This window comes from Mesocricetus auratus, unplaced genomic scaffold, assembly GCF_017639785.1.
Source record: "Mesocricetus auratus isolate SY011 unplaced genomic scaffold, BCM_Maur_2.0 Super-Scaffold_100013, whole genome shotgun sequence".
Classification (NCBI taxonomy): Eukaryota; Metazoa; Chordata; class Mammalia; order Rodentia; family Cricetidae; genus Mesocricetus; species Mesocricetus auratus.
In genome coordinates, this window is record NW_024429196.1 from 13,530,465 (window position 1) to 13,550,460 (window position 19,996).

The 19,996-nt window shown below is 42.8% G+C and overlaps 1 protein-coding gene across 18 annotated transcripts in view; it reads right to left on the reverse strand.

The window, feature by feature from the left end:
* Kiaa1217 (KIAA1217 ortholog) overlaps positions 1 to 19,996 on the reverse strand; it is an 806,709-nt gene that overhangs the window by 76,829 nt on the left and 709,884 nt on the right. For 17 of the 18 annotated variants that reach the window (XM_040755409.1, XM_040755410.1, XM_021234466.2 and 14 more), the window contains 2 exons: positions 17,995 to 18,193; positions 14,184 to 14,277 (listed from right to left, as the gene is read on the reverse strand). In XM_040755409.1, the coding sequence (XP_040611343.1) occupies positions 14,184 to 14,277; positions 17,995 to 18,193 (293 nt within the window). Of the gene's footprint in view, positions 1 to 4,815; positions 5,511 to 14,183; positions 14,278 to 17,994; positions 18,194 to 19,996 lie in introns of those variants that run through there. The other variant, XM_013122526.3, reaches the window with a different exon arrangement.

Sequence of the window (19,996 nt, forward strand, 5' to 3'; positions counted from 1 at the left end):
ACCATCTTCAGAATGTTGCAATCAATGTCTGTCCTTGGAAGTGAGCACAACACATCGTTCACGTGTTCATGGTATCCATCTCTGATCACACAGTGGATGAAGTGTTTCATGAGAAACACACATTGGTGTTCAGGTACGCTACAGAATTTTTCTGTTGTGGATGTGTTTTGACTTCTTGCTGTCTATGGCTGTGTTTGGCAGTCCTTCCTATTCCATTAAGGGCAAATGAGAAGTAATGGGTTCAAATGGTGAAAATGACAAGGCAAACCACGACCTTTGATGCTATAGAAGAAGGAAAGAAAAAAGGAACAAAATCGAGTGCATGTGTGGACCTGGCCTAGCAAGTGAATCAAGCACGGTGTTCACGTTTTAGGAATGCGGCGTGACTCAGTGCTGCCGTGCAATGGCTTAAATGAAGTCCTGGGTGTTCACACCTCTTATTAGGAGAGGCCTCAGGGAAATACATCCGTACAAAATGACTTCATGAACGTTGCCTCTTTTGCGGGGAACAATAAGATGCCAGAGTCTTGAGAACTCTTCCAGTGGGATCAGATGGGATTTTGACAACAAAATGATTCATTCTTTTCACTTGTATACAATCCGGAATAATTATACCTTCCACGGTCCCCAGTTTAGACTTCATCCTAAAGTTTCAATCCACGGGATTAACTCTGCATTCACAAGACAGGATTGGCATTTAGGCTCTAACCCTATTCTAGCTGAACTGTATCACTCATTTAATAATTTTCTTTAACTTGGTTTTAAACTGACCTTTACCTGCTTAACTGTGACCAAAACAACAACACTCATTAGTTAGTTCCTCAGCCCTTGATCTTACAATTCTTTAAAAAAAAATCAGTAAAGACAATGACTAAAATTTAAGCCAGGTGTAGTAACACGCATCTGTAATACTAGCCATTGAGGCCAGCATGGGATATATAGTGAGACCTCTATTTCAAAACTACAAAAACAAAAGGAAGCAAAACCCCCTTTTCTATGTGTCACCTAGAAACTGATGGTTCTACGGGAGGTCAACTTTGCAAGTAGCTTGGGCACAGAGCATGAAACCTGCACACAAAACGACTTGCAGGCAAGACCTGCTGCAACAGAGAAACAGACAATGAAGAGTGCTGCTGCAACACTACACAACTTTGTTAAAGCCAATATTTTTTGATTTAGTCAACGTATCTCATAATTTGAAGCAGCTGTTGTTTCTCAATTGACTCGACGACCTACTCCCCCTCCATAAAAATACAGGACAATCTAAATTTGGTTAGTTCAACATCTATTTTTGGTGCAGGCCATGCATTTCCAATTAATGAACTCTAGCTCTGACAGGATCTCTGGTTCTTTTTTAGCAAGATAATCAAGAAGAGAGATGGGCTGCTTTCTGGAGAATAGATGAAGCCAAGCTGTACCAGCTACAGCCATGGATGCTGTGAGATAGATTGTCTTCCCAGGCCTGCCAAGAAAACAGCTGGGAAGCTGGGCATGGAGGCTTACTGTCCTTATGGAGACCTGGAAAGAACATGTGAGTTGGAGGACAACCTTGGCTACATAGCAACTTCAAGGCCAGTTTATATTACACAGTGAGCACCCCCACCCGCCCCCCAAATGAGAGCCAGAGGGATGAGATTGATAACAAAGGTCAGCACAGTGTCACGATGGATGAGGGCGTGGCAGTGCATGCCGATAACAGGCTGGGCTGCGGTGGGCAGCTTGGTCTCCTGCACCATTTTTCATCCCTTTTTTGGTTTGCAAACCTGATCAAGCCTCTTGGATCTGAACTTCCTGGTAAATGGTTTACAAAAGGTGATGCCTAAGACCTTCTTGTTATGGTGAAAGCTTTGCCCCAGCCCCTGGCATCCATATATACTCAAAGAGTCTGGAATGGTATGGTGGAGGTTCCACCCAAGCCCTCCTCCCTATCTCCCTCCAAACTCTGCTGTGTCTCAGAAAGTCTGCCAAATGATGATCCCTCCCCCAGAGATGCTCAAGACCACTCTCACAGGGTGTTTAAATGGTCCTCCAGAAAACAGACTCCTGGTTTTTCCTGTTTCCTCTCTGGGGTACTGGAAGGTCATCCAGGAGAGTTACATTCATTAAATATGGGCTTTTTTTTTTTTTTTTTTTTTTTTTTTTTGGTTTTACGAGATAGGGTTTCTCTGTAGTGGAGGCTGTCGGTCCAGCCTGGCCTGGAACTCACAGAGATCCGCCTGCCTCTGCCTCCCGAGTGCTGGGATTAAAGGCGTGCGCCACCACCGCCCGGCAAACGTGGGCTTTTTCTAATTTGGTTTTATTTGGTCTGATTTGAATTGCTGCATCAGCAGAGAGGTTTATCGGGGTGTAGAAACTTTTCACCTCTTTCTAGCTCTTGAGTCCGAAGACTTCAAATCAGTCAGGCTTACTGAAGGAAGGAACATCAACTACCCAGGTCCTGTGTGTTTCCTGAGTCATGTAAAGGAGTGTTTCCTCAAAAGCAGATGCAATATTTCTTGCTCCTGCAAACTACACAGAAGCAAAGGAGATAGCTACCCCGTGGGGTAAAGCACAGTGGTGAGAAATGCCACTGCAGGTGACATGGGCCTTAAAAACACATTATTGACACATTATTCTCTCTACACTCAAATGTATATGAAAACAACTCAAAATATACTTACCTGAGATATTTTGGGAAAGGCACAGAAAATGGTCAGCCTGCCTCAGAGCAGGATGCCAGATGTAGGAAACCTGGGCTAATTGCAGCGTGGAAACAATCTGGCACAGTCTGGCCTGCCCTGGTGGTACCCCACCAAGAACACAGAACAGTGAAAGTGCAGCCAGAGAACCAGCTGGAAGACTAGGATTCATGCTCCTAGTCAAAGGCCACTTCTGCGAATATCAAAGAAAGGGGGCGTGGCTTGGATGTGAGCGGCAGGGGGTGTGGCAAGACGTTTCCTGCAAATGGTAGCTGAGGCTTCAGATGGGGGGGCCTGGTACTGAGGAGCATCAAAGGAGCTAAGCAGCTTCAGGAGATATTTAGGTGGGTTGGTTGTTTGGCCAACCTTGGACAACGACATAGTCATTAGTGTCTATTAATTTACAAAAGGAGTCTCACTTTGACATTTTCATAATTTGTTAGGATAGGGTTGGGGGCAGGCTGCCTTGATCCTGAAATCCAATCCTGCATCATGTGAGAACTTTGCATAACAAATCACCTGGGTATGTTCTGCTGTGAGCTGAGGTCTGGATCTTCAGGAGGGGCTAGGCAGAGTACCTGGAAGGTTAGGCAAGCCAGCAGCCCTAACTCCAGAACCTCTGGCTTCAATACTCTGTTGCATTCCTCCTGCCTCCTTCTGAAAGGGCAGTGGGAAGGCGCCTGGCGCAGTCTCTCGTTAATCCAGTATGAGGCTCACAGGCACACACACTCCCTGCTCTGTCCCACAAACACAGTTGTCTATTTGTTGTGCGCCCCCCCCCAGTCCCCAGCAACTTAGCATTTGTGGAAAAGGAACAGTAAAAACCTGCAACAGAAACAGGCACTCATGCAGGGTGTTTGTATTATCACCACTCTATCTGGTGGTGACTGCTTTCATGTCACTTTAACTTATAACCCAGTTGGGGGCCGGGGCGGTGCATAAACTGCCGCCTGATGTAGTCTCAGGCTTTGAAGGCTCCCAATTATAAAAACCAAATAAGTAGAGATCCCCCAACAACAACAAAATCCACTACAGTACAAAACAGCATATTGACGCTGAGTAAATATGACATTATTGCTATCCCCAAGGTAAACTAACTGCATTGGCTCCAGACCTGAAACTCTCAGCTCTTGGCAAGGCTGTGCAGTATAAGACCCAGACACAGAGGCTCCAGAGAGAAAGCCTCGGTTTCAACCTCAACTCCAGTTCGCGATCTTGTTACTTTATCACTCTCAGCCTCAGTTTCCCAGTCTTAAAATGGGTACCATAGTACTTGGGTGATAGGGTTACCATGATGACTATATGAAAGGATAATTGGAATGATGATCATATTGGATAATAATGTCCTACATTTTTAAATCATCTACAAATGGGGATTAAAACACTGTAGAATGGATAAGCAAATCCATGCATGCATTCCTTTAACAGGAAGCTGATGGGCTTAGAATGACATGCTCCTCATTAAATTCATTTAAAAGTACTCTATAATGTGATTTCACACAGAACCATTGTCACAAATAAACTGACTTCTGTCCAAGGCTTTCAGGCAACCATTAAATGCCACATAGCAGGCTGCTTAAAAACTGGACACCGTTCCTTCCTCAAGCCTAAATTGATACCGTCCTAATATTTTTTTTTACAAACTAAAACAATTTAACAATTTAAGATGAATTTCACAGGAAAAAAGAATTCAGTAACTTCTCAAAACACTATAAGCCACACACAGTTTTCTCTCCTTGCTCTTAAATTTTCTCTACTGATATCGGAACTGAATGAAAGATATCTTTATGAAAATACTGACTGACGACTGCCACAAACCCACAGACGAAGGAGCCCTGTTTAGGCAAACTGCATTGACCCTTTAAAGTCTTTCCTAAAAACGCAAGGTTAAACAGAAACAGTCTCACAGATCTGTAGATCAGAAACAGCCTAGTGGAATTAATCTGTTCTTAAAACAGATTAATTGCAGTAACAATGAGATTGCTTTCAAAGCAGCACGCAAGAAGTTCACACAAAACCCCAACTCCTCACTGGAGTGAACACATGAGACATAAAGCAAGGAGAAGGATGCAATCCGTGCCAGAACCGGACTGACGAATCTCCAAGGACGGCACTCTGTTTTAAAGGCAGATCTTACCTTTCATCTTCCGCGGTCCGTTCTCTTGTAGAGGAAACTTTCTAGACCTACAGAGACCCAGAACCACCCATCCATCCGTCAAATGCTTCCAGCTCTGTCTCTCTTCATGGTAACTAAATGCTAGGCTTTGCTTTCTTACAGAAGGAAGCTTTTAGTCAAAACATGTGGTTTAAAGGAGCAATATCCACCCTTGTTAAAACTATTTCACGGACATTCAGAGGTACTGCTTCTACTCTATGAAAGTCAAAGCTGAGCAGGAATGCATTTCTCCTGTTCCGGAAATCAGCATAACGAAAACCAAAGCTGAGCCAACGAGAAATGTTTCTTCCCTGTGTGCTGTCTGGCAGAAACTGCAGCCAGACCAAGGAAACACGTGATGTTTATAAATACAATATGGCTCATGTTGTCATAACCTCTCAATGACAAAAAAACGTGTAAGGAAAAACAAGCGACCACGCAGCAGGAAAAAATGAGATTTGCATCAGTTGGAAGCCGCCTGTGTGACGTGCACGTTACCCTCTTGCTTCTGAAAAGAAATGAAGTCCTGACAGCATGGAGGGAGAAAGTGCTGGACAGACTGCATTAGAATGTGCTGGCTGGTTAGTCACCTCAGCAAGAGTAAGTCCCGATCAGCTGTGACACAGAAATCCTAAAGGCTCAGGTAAACGGGGCACCCTGGAGCTCACTGCTCCTAGCCAAGACCCACAGTGCTCACTGATGCAAATAATGACAGGGTAAAGGGAAAGCTCCGTACAGCCCGAAGCCGATGAGAAAAAATGACAGATGCCGGTATCGGCATTGATCATTGGCTATTCTGATTCCTGGTCGGCCAGGTCTGGAAGCAGGGGTTTCAACGTCTGTGTTACAGCCACAGGATCTGGAGGAAGCATGACTGGGAGACAGATCGGGCTGCACAGGCTGCGAGGAGAGTTCTGTGGCATTTTATAATAGTGGAACGATGCTCACTGTTGCAAAAATCATAATGCTCAGTTTAAAGTTCGATATTTGAAATGGCAATAACCCACTCCACCTAAAGGCAATTTTTTTGTCCTCAGAATTGTGCATACAGCAACACAGTATCTTATATAGTTGGTGTCATTGCTGCCCCCCCCCGCAAAAACTAACTTACTTTCTACCATAAGTGAGTGCAACTCGTAGAACTCACTCTTTCAATGAAGGACAAAAGACTGGCAAATGTGCATTTCTCACCATCACTGTATCTATCTGAAAAGCAGACTTTCCCCATCACTGTTATTTTCATCGTAAACTCCAGGGAAAACAACCACTGTCATGTTACAGTGATGGAATGGAGACTACAGGAAGACAAGTAGGCATTCTTGTTTCTCACTGGGAATGGGATGCAAACCACCAGCAGCCTCATTTACAGACCATTATATTGACTCTAGTAAATAACGCATTACCAGAAAGCTCAACAGGAAAATGCTGACCTAAGTAATATTTTCCATGATGGCAATTAGTCAGAACCTATGCAGGATGGGATCCTGAGAGAGCCACAGGGGTTCTGAAGATGAATGAAATGGGGACCTTCTCTGTAAGGAATGTGGGGTTCAGAAGAAGTGTCAGTAACTACAAGTTAAGCAAGAGAGAAGAGTACTCTAAGAGATTAGGGGGTAACTAGGTATCCATGGAAGTTCCAAGAAAGGGCAGCAATGAAGAAAAGGGAACAGGGAATGAAAGGTCTTCAGGAAATGATTGAACAAAGATGTGGAGATGACCCATGGATACTGAGGATGGAGATGCAGAAAATGACGATGACCACAGACGTGATCAAGAAGCCAGCTCTTGAGTTCTGCCCAGCTCTGCATTCAGCTCAGTCTCAAACTGCCTATGTGGCACTAGATGGGTTGATTAACCCTGCTCATCTTCAGCTCTTCCTTCTGAGGGGACCACAGGAAGTTCTCTCTCGGTGTGTTAGGAAAATTGAGTAAGAGTGAATACAATCAAAATACCGCAACAAGGTGCCAGGCACAGAGTAAGTGAATCATGAACACAAGTGTCTAATACCACTGCTGTTAGGGTCGAGACCACACACAAATGAACACAGTCGGCGTGTTTTCTGACACTTCCGTCTCCACGGCATTCTCTTCTCTGCCACTCCTACTTTATTATTTCGTTCCTCTCAAATCCAAATCTTTCACCTCAACCAGAACACAAGAGACACAAGGATTCTGCAGCCTGGTCACCTCCTCCATGTCTTCCCCTCCTCTTCCTCCTTGTGTAACTCTCTCTTCCCTTCCCTCTGGTTCCTTTTTGCTGTTGTTATCTTTTATGTCATCATCAGAGAATAGGAAGTTACAGAATAAAAGAAGACCCCATGGAATAGATAAATCCAACTGTGTCAAGAAACAAAGCAAACAATAAAGTGAATACAAAAAAAATAAAAATAATTGTTGTGTAGACATCTTACTAGGAATAGTGACTTACTTTCTATAACTTCTTATAAAACTTATATGTAAGTATCAAGGAAGGAAGCTGGGCTGAATACAAAGATGCTGAAATAAGTGGCTCAGATCTGGTAGCCGTTGTTTGCCAACTGTGTGAACCAAGGGAAGACTTCTTGAGCCTCAGTTTATCAGCTGAAAAAATGGGTTCAACACACCTATTTTTCAGAGGTGGTGGCTTTCAATTGAGTTAAAATGTAAAGTACTTTCTCATGCTGCTTACACCGCAGACACAGAGAGGTCTATGACCTGACATCAGGAACAATGGCACACATAAAATACTATTTGTGTTTGGACAGACTCTGCACAAAAGCTAATACAGTTCACATGAATTATTATAATCCTGAAAGAAAAAAAATAAAAGCCAAGTGGAATATATGGTAAGAGGAAAAAGAAAGCAGTGAAATTAAGGGGGAGGCCAGGAACAAAGCCAACACACAAACTAAAGACTGCAAGTGCCTGCACTCTTGCTGTGGGTGGGCCACAAACTTAATTCTAAGCTTTAGAGTAGCAACACAAAGAAGGAAAATGATCATGTACAAGACTCCAAGTGTCCATTTGATAAAAATAAACCAGGAGAAGGGAACTATTCTTGGGAATGAGACTGGGGATATTTTTACAGCGGGTCCTCACTAAGGATGGGAAAGAAACATCACAACATCTGTAGCACTGTAGTATTCCTTGTCCTGAGTATGACCGCAGTCCACATCTATCATGCCTCCGGATGCCACAGTGGCTTTCAGGGGAGACATGGGGGTTTACACAGTATGATCTGCACCTTTACAAGGCACACCACTTCGGGATAAGGTGAACATGACTCAAAGAGTTAGAACAAGACAAGACTGCGTGTGCACACTGCTGAGATGGAAGATGGGATTACACTAAGCTTCCTGCAGTAGGCAGTCTTTCATTTAGGCCCTAACAGCAGTCTTTAATCTTAATTACTTTTGAAACATTTTACTGTGGAAACTTTAAAACATTAAAAAAATAAAAATAAGGAGCTGCTATCACCTTTTTATGTTTGTCAATGTTGTTTCCTCTACTGCTTTTTTTTTTCATTGCTGGAATGTTCTAAAGAAAATGCCATTCATCTTGCTGTTTAACATGTAAATACTTTAGTATGTTTCATTTTTTTTAAACCACCAACCTGTTATTCTAACACATACAGCTGCCAGTTATCCCTTAATATCTTCTGATGCCTAACACATGTTAAAACTTTCCAAAAAGCTGTAAAGATGTCTTTTATAGTTGGTTCATTCTCTTCAAGATCTCCACACAGCCCTACAGCACAGCCTTAAAAGTCTATCACGTCCTCCCATGCTTTTCCATGCTAGTAGTTTGCTGGGGAAAGGAATGAGATGACAGTCCATCGGTGTGTTCAAAAGAGAAGACTCGGTCCATTTTGTGTGGCTGTAACAGAATATCCAAGGGGTTGTGCATTTTTTATTGTTTTTGCCCCCCCCCCCATTCTGTAGGAAAGGAAATCCAGATAGCATGGAATGGGCGAACGGTAAGGACGAGTGTATTCATCAACAAGGCAAAAGCGCAGAAAGGGAATGGCCATGTGAAGAAGGTGCCTGGCATGTGAGCGGCCTCACTTTATGATAACCGTGGCTGCCGTAATGATCAAGTTTTGGGAACTAAATTAACCCGTTTTGAGTTGGCCCCCAGGACCCAATCACTTTTCACCAGGCCCCTAATAATTCACCTCTCACTGCCATGACATTACAGGCCACATCTCTGACACAGGAGCCTTTGGGGAACACATATGTCCCTAGCAGGCAGACATTTGAGGAGACATGGAGCACTCTAGATACTGAGAACAGGAAAAATACAACGGGAGGTAAGAACTGAGAAGATGTGAAGTGAAGAGCCCTGGAAGGAGAGCATTGCATGCGAGCTTTGCACCTTGACTAGAAAGCCAGCCCCTCGTGCAGGAGCAGCCTTTCCTCTAGCGAAGCAACTGCTAAACATGTTCACCAGCTATAAATATGTGGACACACCAATGTCTGACTGACTCAAAGTTTTGTCCTAATAAAAGGTCAGGAATTATTACTTACGGGAATGTTAGTACAGATGCCAAAAGGCTGTCTGTGAGAGGCTTTTTGAGTGACATGGAGAAGGGCTGGTGAATGGTTGAATATTTTAAGGCACGTTTTTAATTTTAATTATAGTTAGGTGTGTATGTCTCTGTGTGGATTTGTGCACAAGAATGCAGTGCCTGAGGAGGCCAGAAGAGGGGGCTCTGAAGTTGGAGTTAAATCTGGTTGCAATTTACCAGATGTGGGTGCTAGGAACTGAACTCAGTCTGCTGTGAGAGAAGTAGTTGCTCTAGACCACTAAGCCACTTCTCCAGTCACAAACTCAATGTTTTCAGATCTCTCCTGCTCCATTTCTTGCACATGCATGGGTGAGCATGCAGTATGAGCACACACAAACACAGGCCACCCCATCCTTTAAAGATAGAGAATCAAGGGTTTTCTGGTTTTGTTGTTGTTGTTATTTTGTTTTCCTTCAATAGTATAATTAGAAATACTGGAAGAAAATCAATGTGAAGAAAACAGCTTAGAACAGTGGTTCTCAACCTGTGGGTGGCATATCAGATACCTATATTATGACTCAAAACAGTAGCAAAGCAACAGTTACAAAATGGCAACAAAAACAGTTTTATGGTTAGAGGACACCACAACATGAAGAACTGTATTAAAGGAGTCCAGCATTAGGAAGGTTGAGAACCACTGGCTTAGAGATTACACACTTAGGTTTGGAATTATAGAAAGATGATATAAAAATAAATTTCAATGCTCATTCACTTAAAACAGTGATAAGATAAAAATCACAAGTTCAAGGCCAAACTAAAAGAAGAACCAATCCAAAAAGAAAGAAAGAAGAAAGGAAGGAATGAAAAAAGACAGACAAAAGAAAACCTAAAAATCTCAAAATGCATACATTGTAACTGAACACACTGAAGCCATTGGGGAGTCACAGAAAGGCCTACAGAATAAAGGAGGTTAGGGCGTGTTGCATGTAGGCAAAGAATTAAGCTATGGTGTTTAATGGAAGCCATCGGTTTCTAAGGAGACCATTTCTCATTGTCAAACACAAAGCTCAAATAGAAAACAACTGGGAAGCAGCAACTGACTGGGGTGTTGGTAGTTAATTTAAGATGCAAGGTTAATTCTGGGGAGTGCATCCTAAATGCAAATCTAGCAGTTGTCTGCATTCAAGTAAAAGATTAAAGACATATGAGTAAAATCTACAGAAGGCTGAGAACTTTTCACAATGACAGCAGAGAATCTTGAGCAATAATATCAATGTACACAAGAAATAGAGAAGCCCCAAATGATAAGATAACCACCAGGTTTAGTGACTAGGAAGCCAAAAGTTCCCTTTGAGAGCCACAAAACAGAATGGATGACCTTTGAGGTATATATAATTTGAGAATAAGCACACATAATTTATTCAGAAGGGCTTGCTCCATATGGTGGTACCAGTTCCCTGGGAATTGAATTATCAAACTTACCTGATGTAAGGAACAAAAGCCATGTGACTAAATTAGATCAGGGTGCTTTCCACCCATGTGGAATGAGTCAGTAGACACAGGGTCCAGTTAGGTATGTTCAGTCCTGGCCAAGAAGAACAAGTCTTATTTGACACAGTGGTTTCAGCAATGCTCAGCTAGATGTTAAGTGAAAACCTAGATGCATTCTTCCCCACATAAATTCCAGCACTCAGAGACCCATAACTTCAAAGTTAATACTTTGGTCTAACTTGCTTCCTGTGCAACACCATTCTTATCATAAAACAACTCTGGGAGAACTGTCTGTAAATTGCAGGTCCACAGTCTTACATTTTTTTCTGACTCAAAGGCAAGGTATTAAAGTGCTTGTTTAAGAAAAATCTCAGAGGTCATTGCAGAAACCAGGCATTGCTGCTACAGCTCCTCTGCTGGTTCCAATTCATATCTCTTTAATATACATGTTTATTGGTAAGGAGTGGGCGGCCTGAAGGCCTGGTCCAGACTGTCTCTGGAGACTGGTGAGTGAAGTCTAATGACATCAGGCGCAGAGTTGCTGTGACTGATGCATGTGAATGGTATCATGGCATTCCTTCCTGGCCACACTCAGCGCCAACACGCAGGAGGACGCAGTGCGCCTTGGACCACCACGCAGCTTAGTTTAGGCTAAGTCTATGATAACAATTGATACTTGCTCTGTTGCTTCTGTTCTTCACCACCAGCAGTGAAGTTTTACAGCTGGACTGTATACAGTCAAGGCTTAGCAAAATTCCCAACTTTTCCCCAGCAATGCAGCTGTTTTCGCGGTGAGAGAGGAAACAGCTCCAACTCCCAGAACCCAAAGAGGACACTGAAAGATTTCCTCATCTTTAAGTTTTTGGAATCTAAGAAAAGGGTCTAAGTTACGAACTTTAGACATGATCATCCCTAGATGGTTCTGAAAGAGCTTTTGGTATTTTTCATTTCTGAGTAATCTTTACTAAAATGCAGGGACTTTTCTGCTAACTACATTATGAACATTTGTTGTCCCTCATTTGAGGATAATGACAGTTTCTCATTCTCTCTCTCTCTCTCTCTCTCTCTCTCTCTCTCTCTCTCTCACACACACACACACACACACACACACAAACTTGTTATCTGAAGTGGGCTGCGAACAATCCAGAAAGGAATCACTCATGTTTTACCCACAAGCATAAGCTGAAGGGATTTGCTGGAGTCCAGAGAAAAGTCTCTGCATCTTAGTAGGTTGCGTGCATATGGTTAATATTTGATGCTCCTGATCCCCACCGCAGGTCCTGTGTAGGCACCACATGTGCTTCAGAGCCAAACAGGTGTCTCCCTCAGCCACACGCAGGGCTCTCAGAAACAGTTGTACAGCGTCTGTCTGAGGAAGAACTCTGTATGGCAGAAACAGAATACGACAGAACCACGGCCAGAAGGAAAGTTGGGCACATCCAAACTACAGATATTTAAAGGGCAAAAACTTGTGTATTTCCATGGAAAGAGTCCAGCAGAGTCAGTAATACAAGCCAAGGTCTCCAAATGTCCACCTAAGCTCCACTAATGGTCTGGCCCATTGTCTTCATATGGCTCTGGCTTGCATTAAAATGTAACTAAGAACAAATCTCAAAATTCTAGATTTTTTTGAAGTAGCACTGCAGCCCTTTAGATTGAATCACATAGTGTTTTGTACATGGAAAAAAGAAACAAGAAAAAGAAGCAGTTGAGGACAGAATAGGCCTTTTGCCTTCAAAATGGTGGGCTCTGGTCCCACATCACAACTCAGAATTTCATGGACGTTCTTCCAGAGCCCTCAGCTGGATCTCCTGACACCTTCCCTGATTTTTAATTCACATGCCTCTTGTGGAAGGTAGAGCTGTGTCCTCTACAGATTCTGCATCCTAATGCCCTGCACATGTGATGTTAGGTTACAAGAGAAAGGGGCACGAAGGCTGCCATTCAGTCTACATAGAAATAGGGGGATTTCCTCAGACTATTAGTAGGTCCACAGTAATTGCAAGAGTCTTTAGAAATGGACAGTAGAAGATGGGAGCCTTGGCAATGGAAGCTGGGCCAGAGGGATGTCATTTTACTGGAACTGAAAATAAGGTTGCAAATCAATATAGGTGACTTCCAGAATATAGGACACACACACACACACACACACACACACACACACACACACACACACACACACACACACACACACACAGACTCTTTAGAAAAGAATTTGGCTGGACTGGCCAGTCCTTATTTGGACCTGTAAGACTGTAGATGCACAAGGCTGTAACGTAAATACGTGCTGTTTTAATACACTAAATTTGCCATCATTTGTTACAGCAGCAAGAAGAAACACATGAACAACGTGAGGAAGTAGGGCGCAACTCACTCACTGAAAGTCCAGTAGAAAATAGTGCCTAGATTTCATTAACAATAAAAAGTTTTTTTAAGTTGAACTCCAGTGTAGGTGTGTTTGTATGCACGCTGTGTATGTGTTGGAGGAAGGGATGCACTTTGAGAAATTGACTTTTTCACTCCCCACTTTTATTTAAGCTACACAGAGCCTCCTGCCCCCCCACGCACAGTGGACTTGTATTAATGTGATTTTTCAGACTCTACTCATACAGTTTTCCTGTATTTTTCCCTTCCAATAATCCTGGAGTATTATAAATATGGAGGTAAACTTCCAAGATGACCTAAATCTAGAGATTTCAGCTTCCAAATCATGTAGGTATTTATATTCCACCCTCAGCGTGGTTCAGAGAAGATTTGGCGACACTTAACTTTTGAGAGCAAACAGCCTGAGCTGGCAGGTGAGTAACCGCATGAGGATGTAGGGACCTGGGACAGTTAGCATGAGAACAAGAATTGCTTTCCCATGCAACTCATGCACTCTTTTTGTTTGCTTGTTTTTACTGAGCGAAAACATTGCAACAGATTCCCTAGATACGCTCACGCATTACAGACCAAGGATACTGATATGGAAGGCATTCAGGATACCTTTGATACCTTCCGAGTGAGGATTCATCTGAACTCTGTGCTTGGGGCTGATGACACAGAAGAGCCCAGTGAAAAGGCTCTTGCTAGCATTTGGGGGACTCTGCGTTCTACCCTAAGTACCACTAAAATAAATAAGTCAATGAATATGAATGAGAACTGAGATCCATGCTAAGGGAATGAAGGTGGAACCAGCCCCATTCTAATCTGTTTGCTCCAAATGACCAGGAAGTCTTATTGCTTCCCCAGGGAACAAATAATGAGTCACCAGGCGAGCCAAGCAGCACGATCGGGGAAATGTGGTAGTGGGCTGGTGGCGGGGAGGGAGAGGGAGGAACAGTGTGATCTGGGAATGCAGTCAGAACCAGAGCAACAGTGACAGCAGTACTTACCCTCACGTCTCCGTTCACAGCTTTGGCCATGTGGTTAAACGCATGTGAAGGATCCTTGTTGTACACTTTGAGAAGGGATCTGTCCTGGATATTCCTGGAATCAAGCACATCCATCATTATGGCAGACGAAAGGAGCCTGATTCTGGCCATTTCCTCTCCCTATCCTTAAGCGTCAGGCAAGAGACACAGACAGACACTCCGGCGGGTGTCTACCATGAACCAGACAAAAAGTCCTTTCACCACGAAATGGGCAAAGACAAATAAGGAAAAGAAGAAGAAAAATGATTGGCTTTTCTTCCCTCGTCTTGTTCCTAGGGAATGTGCTATTCTTGTTATTCTTGCAGTATTAACATCCACCCGTAAATATCAGGTAACAAGACCTTGCTTTCAAGATTCAGAGTGTGGAAAACTAACACTCCTGAAGGCAGTAAAATGCCAATATTTACAATACCTTCAAAGAGCTTTGGTTAATATTTAAATATTTGTTTACTTTGCCTAAACACCTGGTTTTCTCCTTATCTAATTAATGTACACATAAAAATGATTTCCTTTTTGCTTTCCAACAGGCTCAGCAAGGGAAATAAAATATATACAGAATGTAGAAAAAACATCAGAAGAGATCAAACAGGATATTGAACAATGCATTTTTGCCCTCCCACAGTGCATTTTTAAAAATACTTTTCTCCACACAAATTGAAGCGCAAAGTGAGAGCAGCACATGGAGTCTTTTGATCCCTGTGGCCAGAGTCAAGAAATCCAACTGCGGAAGAAAACAGGGGTTCTGCATCCTGCTCGAAGCCCACCTTCCAATCACATGAGAGTGGCCCTTCTCTCTCCTTAGGCTGATCTGTGGTCCCTCTAGCCCATCCACACTGCGGTTCCATCCAGAGCTGGCTGGAGCGGACTGGGAGTGGGCAGGCAGACGGTGTCTTTCTTGTAGGTGTACTTGCTTTGAGTGAGTTGACCACAACCTCGGGATCCTTAGATTTATGTTTGCATTTTAAATGAAGTGAAGGACTCTAGGAGGAGTCTTGTTTCTCTCTAAATTTCTGCCAGTCATTGCTTTGAAGCACCAACTAGTCCTAGCTTGCATGGCTGCTTCATGTTTCAAGTAGCTCATTAGAAGTGAGCTTGGGGGAGCAGGCAGCCGTTGTCATCAACAGGGGCTAGGTTAATGCAGATGAGAGAGTCGGGAGTAAGGAAGTGGTGGTTCATGGAAGGAACCCAGCCTCTGGCTAGTGGACGTCACATGTGACAAGTACTGAAACTGGAAATCTCACTCACCGTGAGAAAGGCTCCCTGCGATTGTAAGTGTGTTTCAAATATATGAGCTTGGTTTATGATTAATTTAGAAACATATTCATCCAAGATGAGCCAACAGTAAAAGGCCAGACTGCATTATGATGACATTTACCTTACAGCATCCTAGCCTGACCTCTCTTCAGTACCTCCCTGAGGAAAATACATAAAGCCAGCACAATAATGAACTAGTCAAGTGGTTGGCAAATGGGCTCTGACATCTAGGACATGAAAAGACATAAAATAGAATTTTGTGACTTCAGAAGATTAAAGCCATTGCCTTTAGTTAATACCTACCTGTATTCTTTTTTTAATGTATTATATAATGTTTGTGGTAAAAAATTTCCATTGTTAAGCTTAAATAGAGACATCTTATGTACAAAAGTTAAAGTAGTACCATGGGGACGATATACATGATCATTTAAAGTAAACTTCATATTCACCAAACAAAAATATTTCATCCTGAACACTTTTACGTTCATCTTTCACATTTAAGTTAAAGAAAAGAAAGCAACTTAAGGAGAGAGAATGACAGGCTAAGTGCCAACAAGTTACCATTATTGCAATGAAAAAACAAACAACACAGTAATATATTTGAGAATCATTAGGTTGTGTGTGTGCTTGTGTGCATGTATGTATGCAAGCGTGTGTGTGTGTGTGTGTGTGTGTGTGTGTGTGTGTGTGTGAACTTAGGCATCTGGGGTGGTGGGGCATGAACTAAAACCCAGGCCTTATTTCTGGCAGGCAAACAGTCTTCTCTTGAGACATACCCTCAAATTACCAGTGTTTAAAAGTATCTCTTTCCACAAGCATTGCTTCCTGTTGTTTCATCAGCTGGATTTCCATTGAGGAGAACCATGACCTTTTTCCTCATTGGCTCTTCCCAAGTCCCCTCCTGACATTTCCAAAGAAGACAAAACCAAGCCCAAGAAGCCATAAGTTAGGACTTGGGGATGGGTCTAGAAAATGGTAACTTGTGGCAATATGCAAATGTTTCTATAGGCTGAAAGTGAAAGTAGTCCAGTCACTCCTAACTACTTCCTTAGGGTCTGCAATCAAGTGGTTTTTCTTACTTTCATGCTTAGTCACTATTATTGTCCCTCAATGCCACTACCAGTGAATGCAGAAATATAAGGCAATTGCCATGAAGTGGCCTGTCCTTGTAAAAAATACTACATGGCTTTATATTATTACAGGTATATATTTCAAATATAACACGATTACCTCTGGTTTAAGTTTGCGTTTTGTAAATTAAAAAAAAATGGTGACAGCTTGATTAATAATTCATCGAAAAAATAAGCATGACTTTTCAGTTATCATAAATATTTAAACCTTTTTTCCAAAAGCAGGAAGTTGCACAACAGATGTAGCACCTATAGCTTGGGGCATGTGTCAAATTGTGAAAGCACTAAATTACTCATACACCTTGGCACCCGTCTCAGTATGTCATCTGGGATTGCTGTTAGATATGGATCAGCTTGCATCTGTGTTCTACAGGCACATTTTTTATCAAGTGCTACTCGTTATTTCCATGACGAAGAAACAAGGGGAGCATGCTATCCCTAAGGTAGCGACCAGAAAGTCAGAGTCGTACCCCTCATGATTTGGGATGTGTGTGTGTGTGTGTGTGTGTGTGTGTGTGTGTGTGTGTGTGTGTGTGTATGTGTGTGTGTTTGAATCTTAACTGACTGTGTGCTTTAAATTTGATATACCTGAGTTCCTGATTCCATAAATTGCAAGTTATTGACTTCTAAGCTATTTAGGGGCTACACCAGGATTTAAATCCTGTTTCCCCAGCTGCTTAGCTAGGATAGATAAGAAGGGTCCCTTCATTCTATAGACAACATCACTGCAGTTAATGATAATGCTTTTGTCTTTTTGACATTAGGATTCCTGTTAATCTGCCCAACTTGGCTTCCTAGAGAAAGTCCTTTTGGCAAGTGACACCCTCGGGTAAAGGATGACTCTTTTAGAGATGGGATGGAAGACTGCTTCTCAGTGTCTTTGATGAGCACTGCGTCTAGTTTTATTTCAAACTTGTGAAGCATAAGGGAAGACCCAGTAGGCTCATTACTTAGAACATCTGTAGGTTGTCATGGGAGACAGGGTACTTTGTCAGGGAGTTTGAAGTTTGCCATCTTAAGTATGCCTTTAACTCTTGGCATTTCTTTACCATCTCTCTGGGCTTTAGTTTCCTTGACTTTCAGGTGAAATGCAGTGCCAGGTCATTTCTTATGTTCCTGTCAGCTATCATTTGGCAGAGCTAGTACCACATCCAAAGGTCTCTGTGGAGGAAGTCTGTTCACACCTTTGTATTTAACTACAGTAACTACAGGTAGATTCCCATCTGTGTGCAGCAGTTGTGCCAAATGTAATGACTGGGCTTTCTCCACCAAGATGAGGAGGCATTCGGACTGACTCCAGACATCCAATATGGTGGTCAGAGACCCTCAAAATAAAATAAACAAACACCCCAAACTACTGCCTGAAACAATGCCCCTAAACTACTTACCTCACATCATTTAACTCATAATAGACATTTCTGCTTTCGTCTTTGATGTAGATGGCAACACTGGGCGACTCCAGCATTTTCATGGTGAGCTGCTGTGGAAAGGCACTGACGAAGAGAGCACGGATCGTGTCTGCGCTCGTGATTTCATTCGGCATCCGCAGCTGTTTGGTTTCATCTCCATACTGGAGGTAGAGAACACCTGCATGCAAAAGGATATACAGTTGTCAGCCCATAGAGCAAGAACCATGCATGTGAAACAGAAGCTAGGCCACTTCTAGCATACTGTAGTTATAGATGTTCAGAACAAACTTGGAAAGCGAGCAACGGGGGATGCTCATTGGGAGCTTCCACAGACTGCATTATCTGCTTACCACATAAGTAGCTGGTTTTATTCTTTGGGCAGGTGTTAACCAGGCCATTTCCCCAGTTTTAGAGCCAAAAGGACAAAGATCTAACCTTGTTGCCTATAGCAAAAGGCAACACATAATGTCCTCAGAAGGTATGTTTAGGACTCTGACCCTGCAGGGTTATTTTTAGCATGTAGTTCATTAACTGGAGACATAATCATTATAGCAATGTACAAGATCCAGAGTTTATCTTAGTAGTTCATCCAGAAACACTTCAAGTGGAAATAGTACATTTCTGTGGTTTTACTATAGCTATTGAATGTTTATATCAAATTAAACTCCCATCAGGAGGTTGGCACCTTGACATACCAAATAAAAACTGGACAAGTTGGTTACCACAGATACCATCACTGAATGTCAGAGTTTCAAGGGGTGTGGCATATGTCTTGTTTTGGCCAATGAGACATTAGCCAGTGTGGGACAAAATGAAGACCTGACACTTGCTGGCACACTGGATTTGTCTTCTTGAGTGAGACTTGACAATGTTCCCTAACAGAACTCAAATTTGAGGACTCCAACCTGAGCCCAGAAAGAGGTCAGATGTAGAATGGGACCCCTGTCTGACTGTTCCAGCAATGTACTCTCAGACAGCTATTAACACTGGATGTACATCTTGGTCGTGAACTCCCTAGCCATGTAAAAGAAAGGACATGTTCCCACAAAGTGCTCCTGCAATTGGAGAGTCATAGTCAGCAAATAACTGTAGGAGCCATTTCAAGCTACCATGCTTGCTAATTTGGTTTGAATATCAAATGTGCCCAATGGGTTCATATGTTTGGACACTCGTTCCGCAACCAGGGGCACTGTTTGGTTAAACCACGAAACCCTTAAGAGATGGACCTTGCTGGAGGAAGGCCATCACTGGAGGCGGGTTTTGAGGGTTGATTGACAGCCTGCCCTCATTTACTCATCTCTTTTGTTGTGTGCAGATGAAACGTGATCATCCAGCATCAGGATCTTGCTGTCACATTTCCCTTGCCTGCTGCCATGTTTTCTGCCACCACATCAGACTCTAGCCCTCTGGAACTGTCAGCCAAAATGAACCCTTTGTCCCCTAGTTGTTTCTGTCAGGGTATTTTATCATAGCAACAGAAAATAAAAACAAATATATTTGCCTTCACCTGATATTTGGACATGGATAACTGAACCGTTAAATCAAAGATGTTGAGATTTCACCCGGATCCTGGTGTTTGTGTATTTGTGAGAAGCCATCGGGGAGTAGACTAGCACCACTGGGTAAATACTGTGGGAGGAGACTGAAAAGGAAACAGATGGCTTCCAGTTAAATATGGCGTCTCACCTAACATACCCTTCAGAAACTCCACTGAAATGGCAAGGAGGTAAGAAAAAGCACATAATCAAAGAATTAAAAGAAGGAGAGAAGGTAAGGAACAGATGAGAGAAAGCTAACACTAAAATCTTCAAAGGGGGAAGTCATTATCAAATGAGTAGGACCAAAGGGATCCTTGAGTGCCAGGCTCCTCTTGAGCATGGGCTTACAGAGCTGAAAGGAAGAGGCCTCACTCAACTTTGTGTTCTTCCAATGGGAAAGATGTGTCTGTCTTTCCCTTTCCTCACCACTCAACCAAGGAATG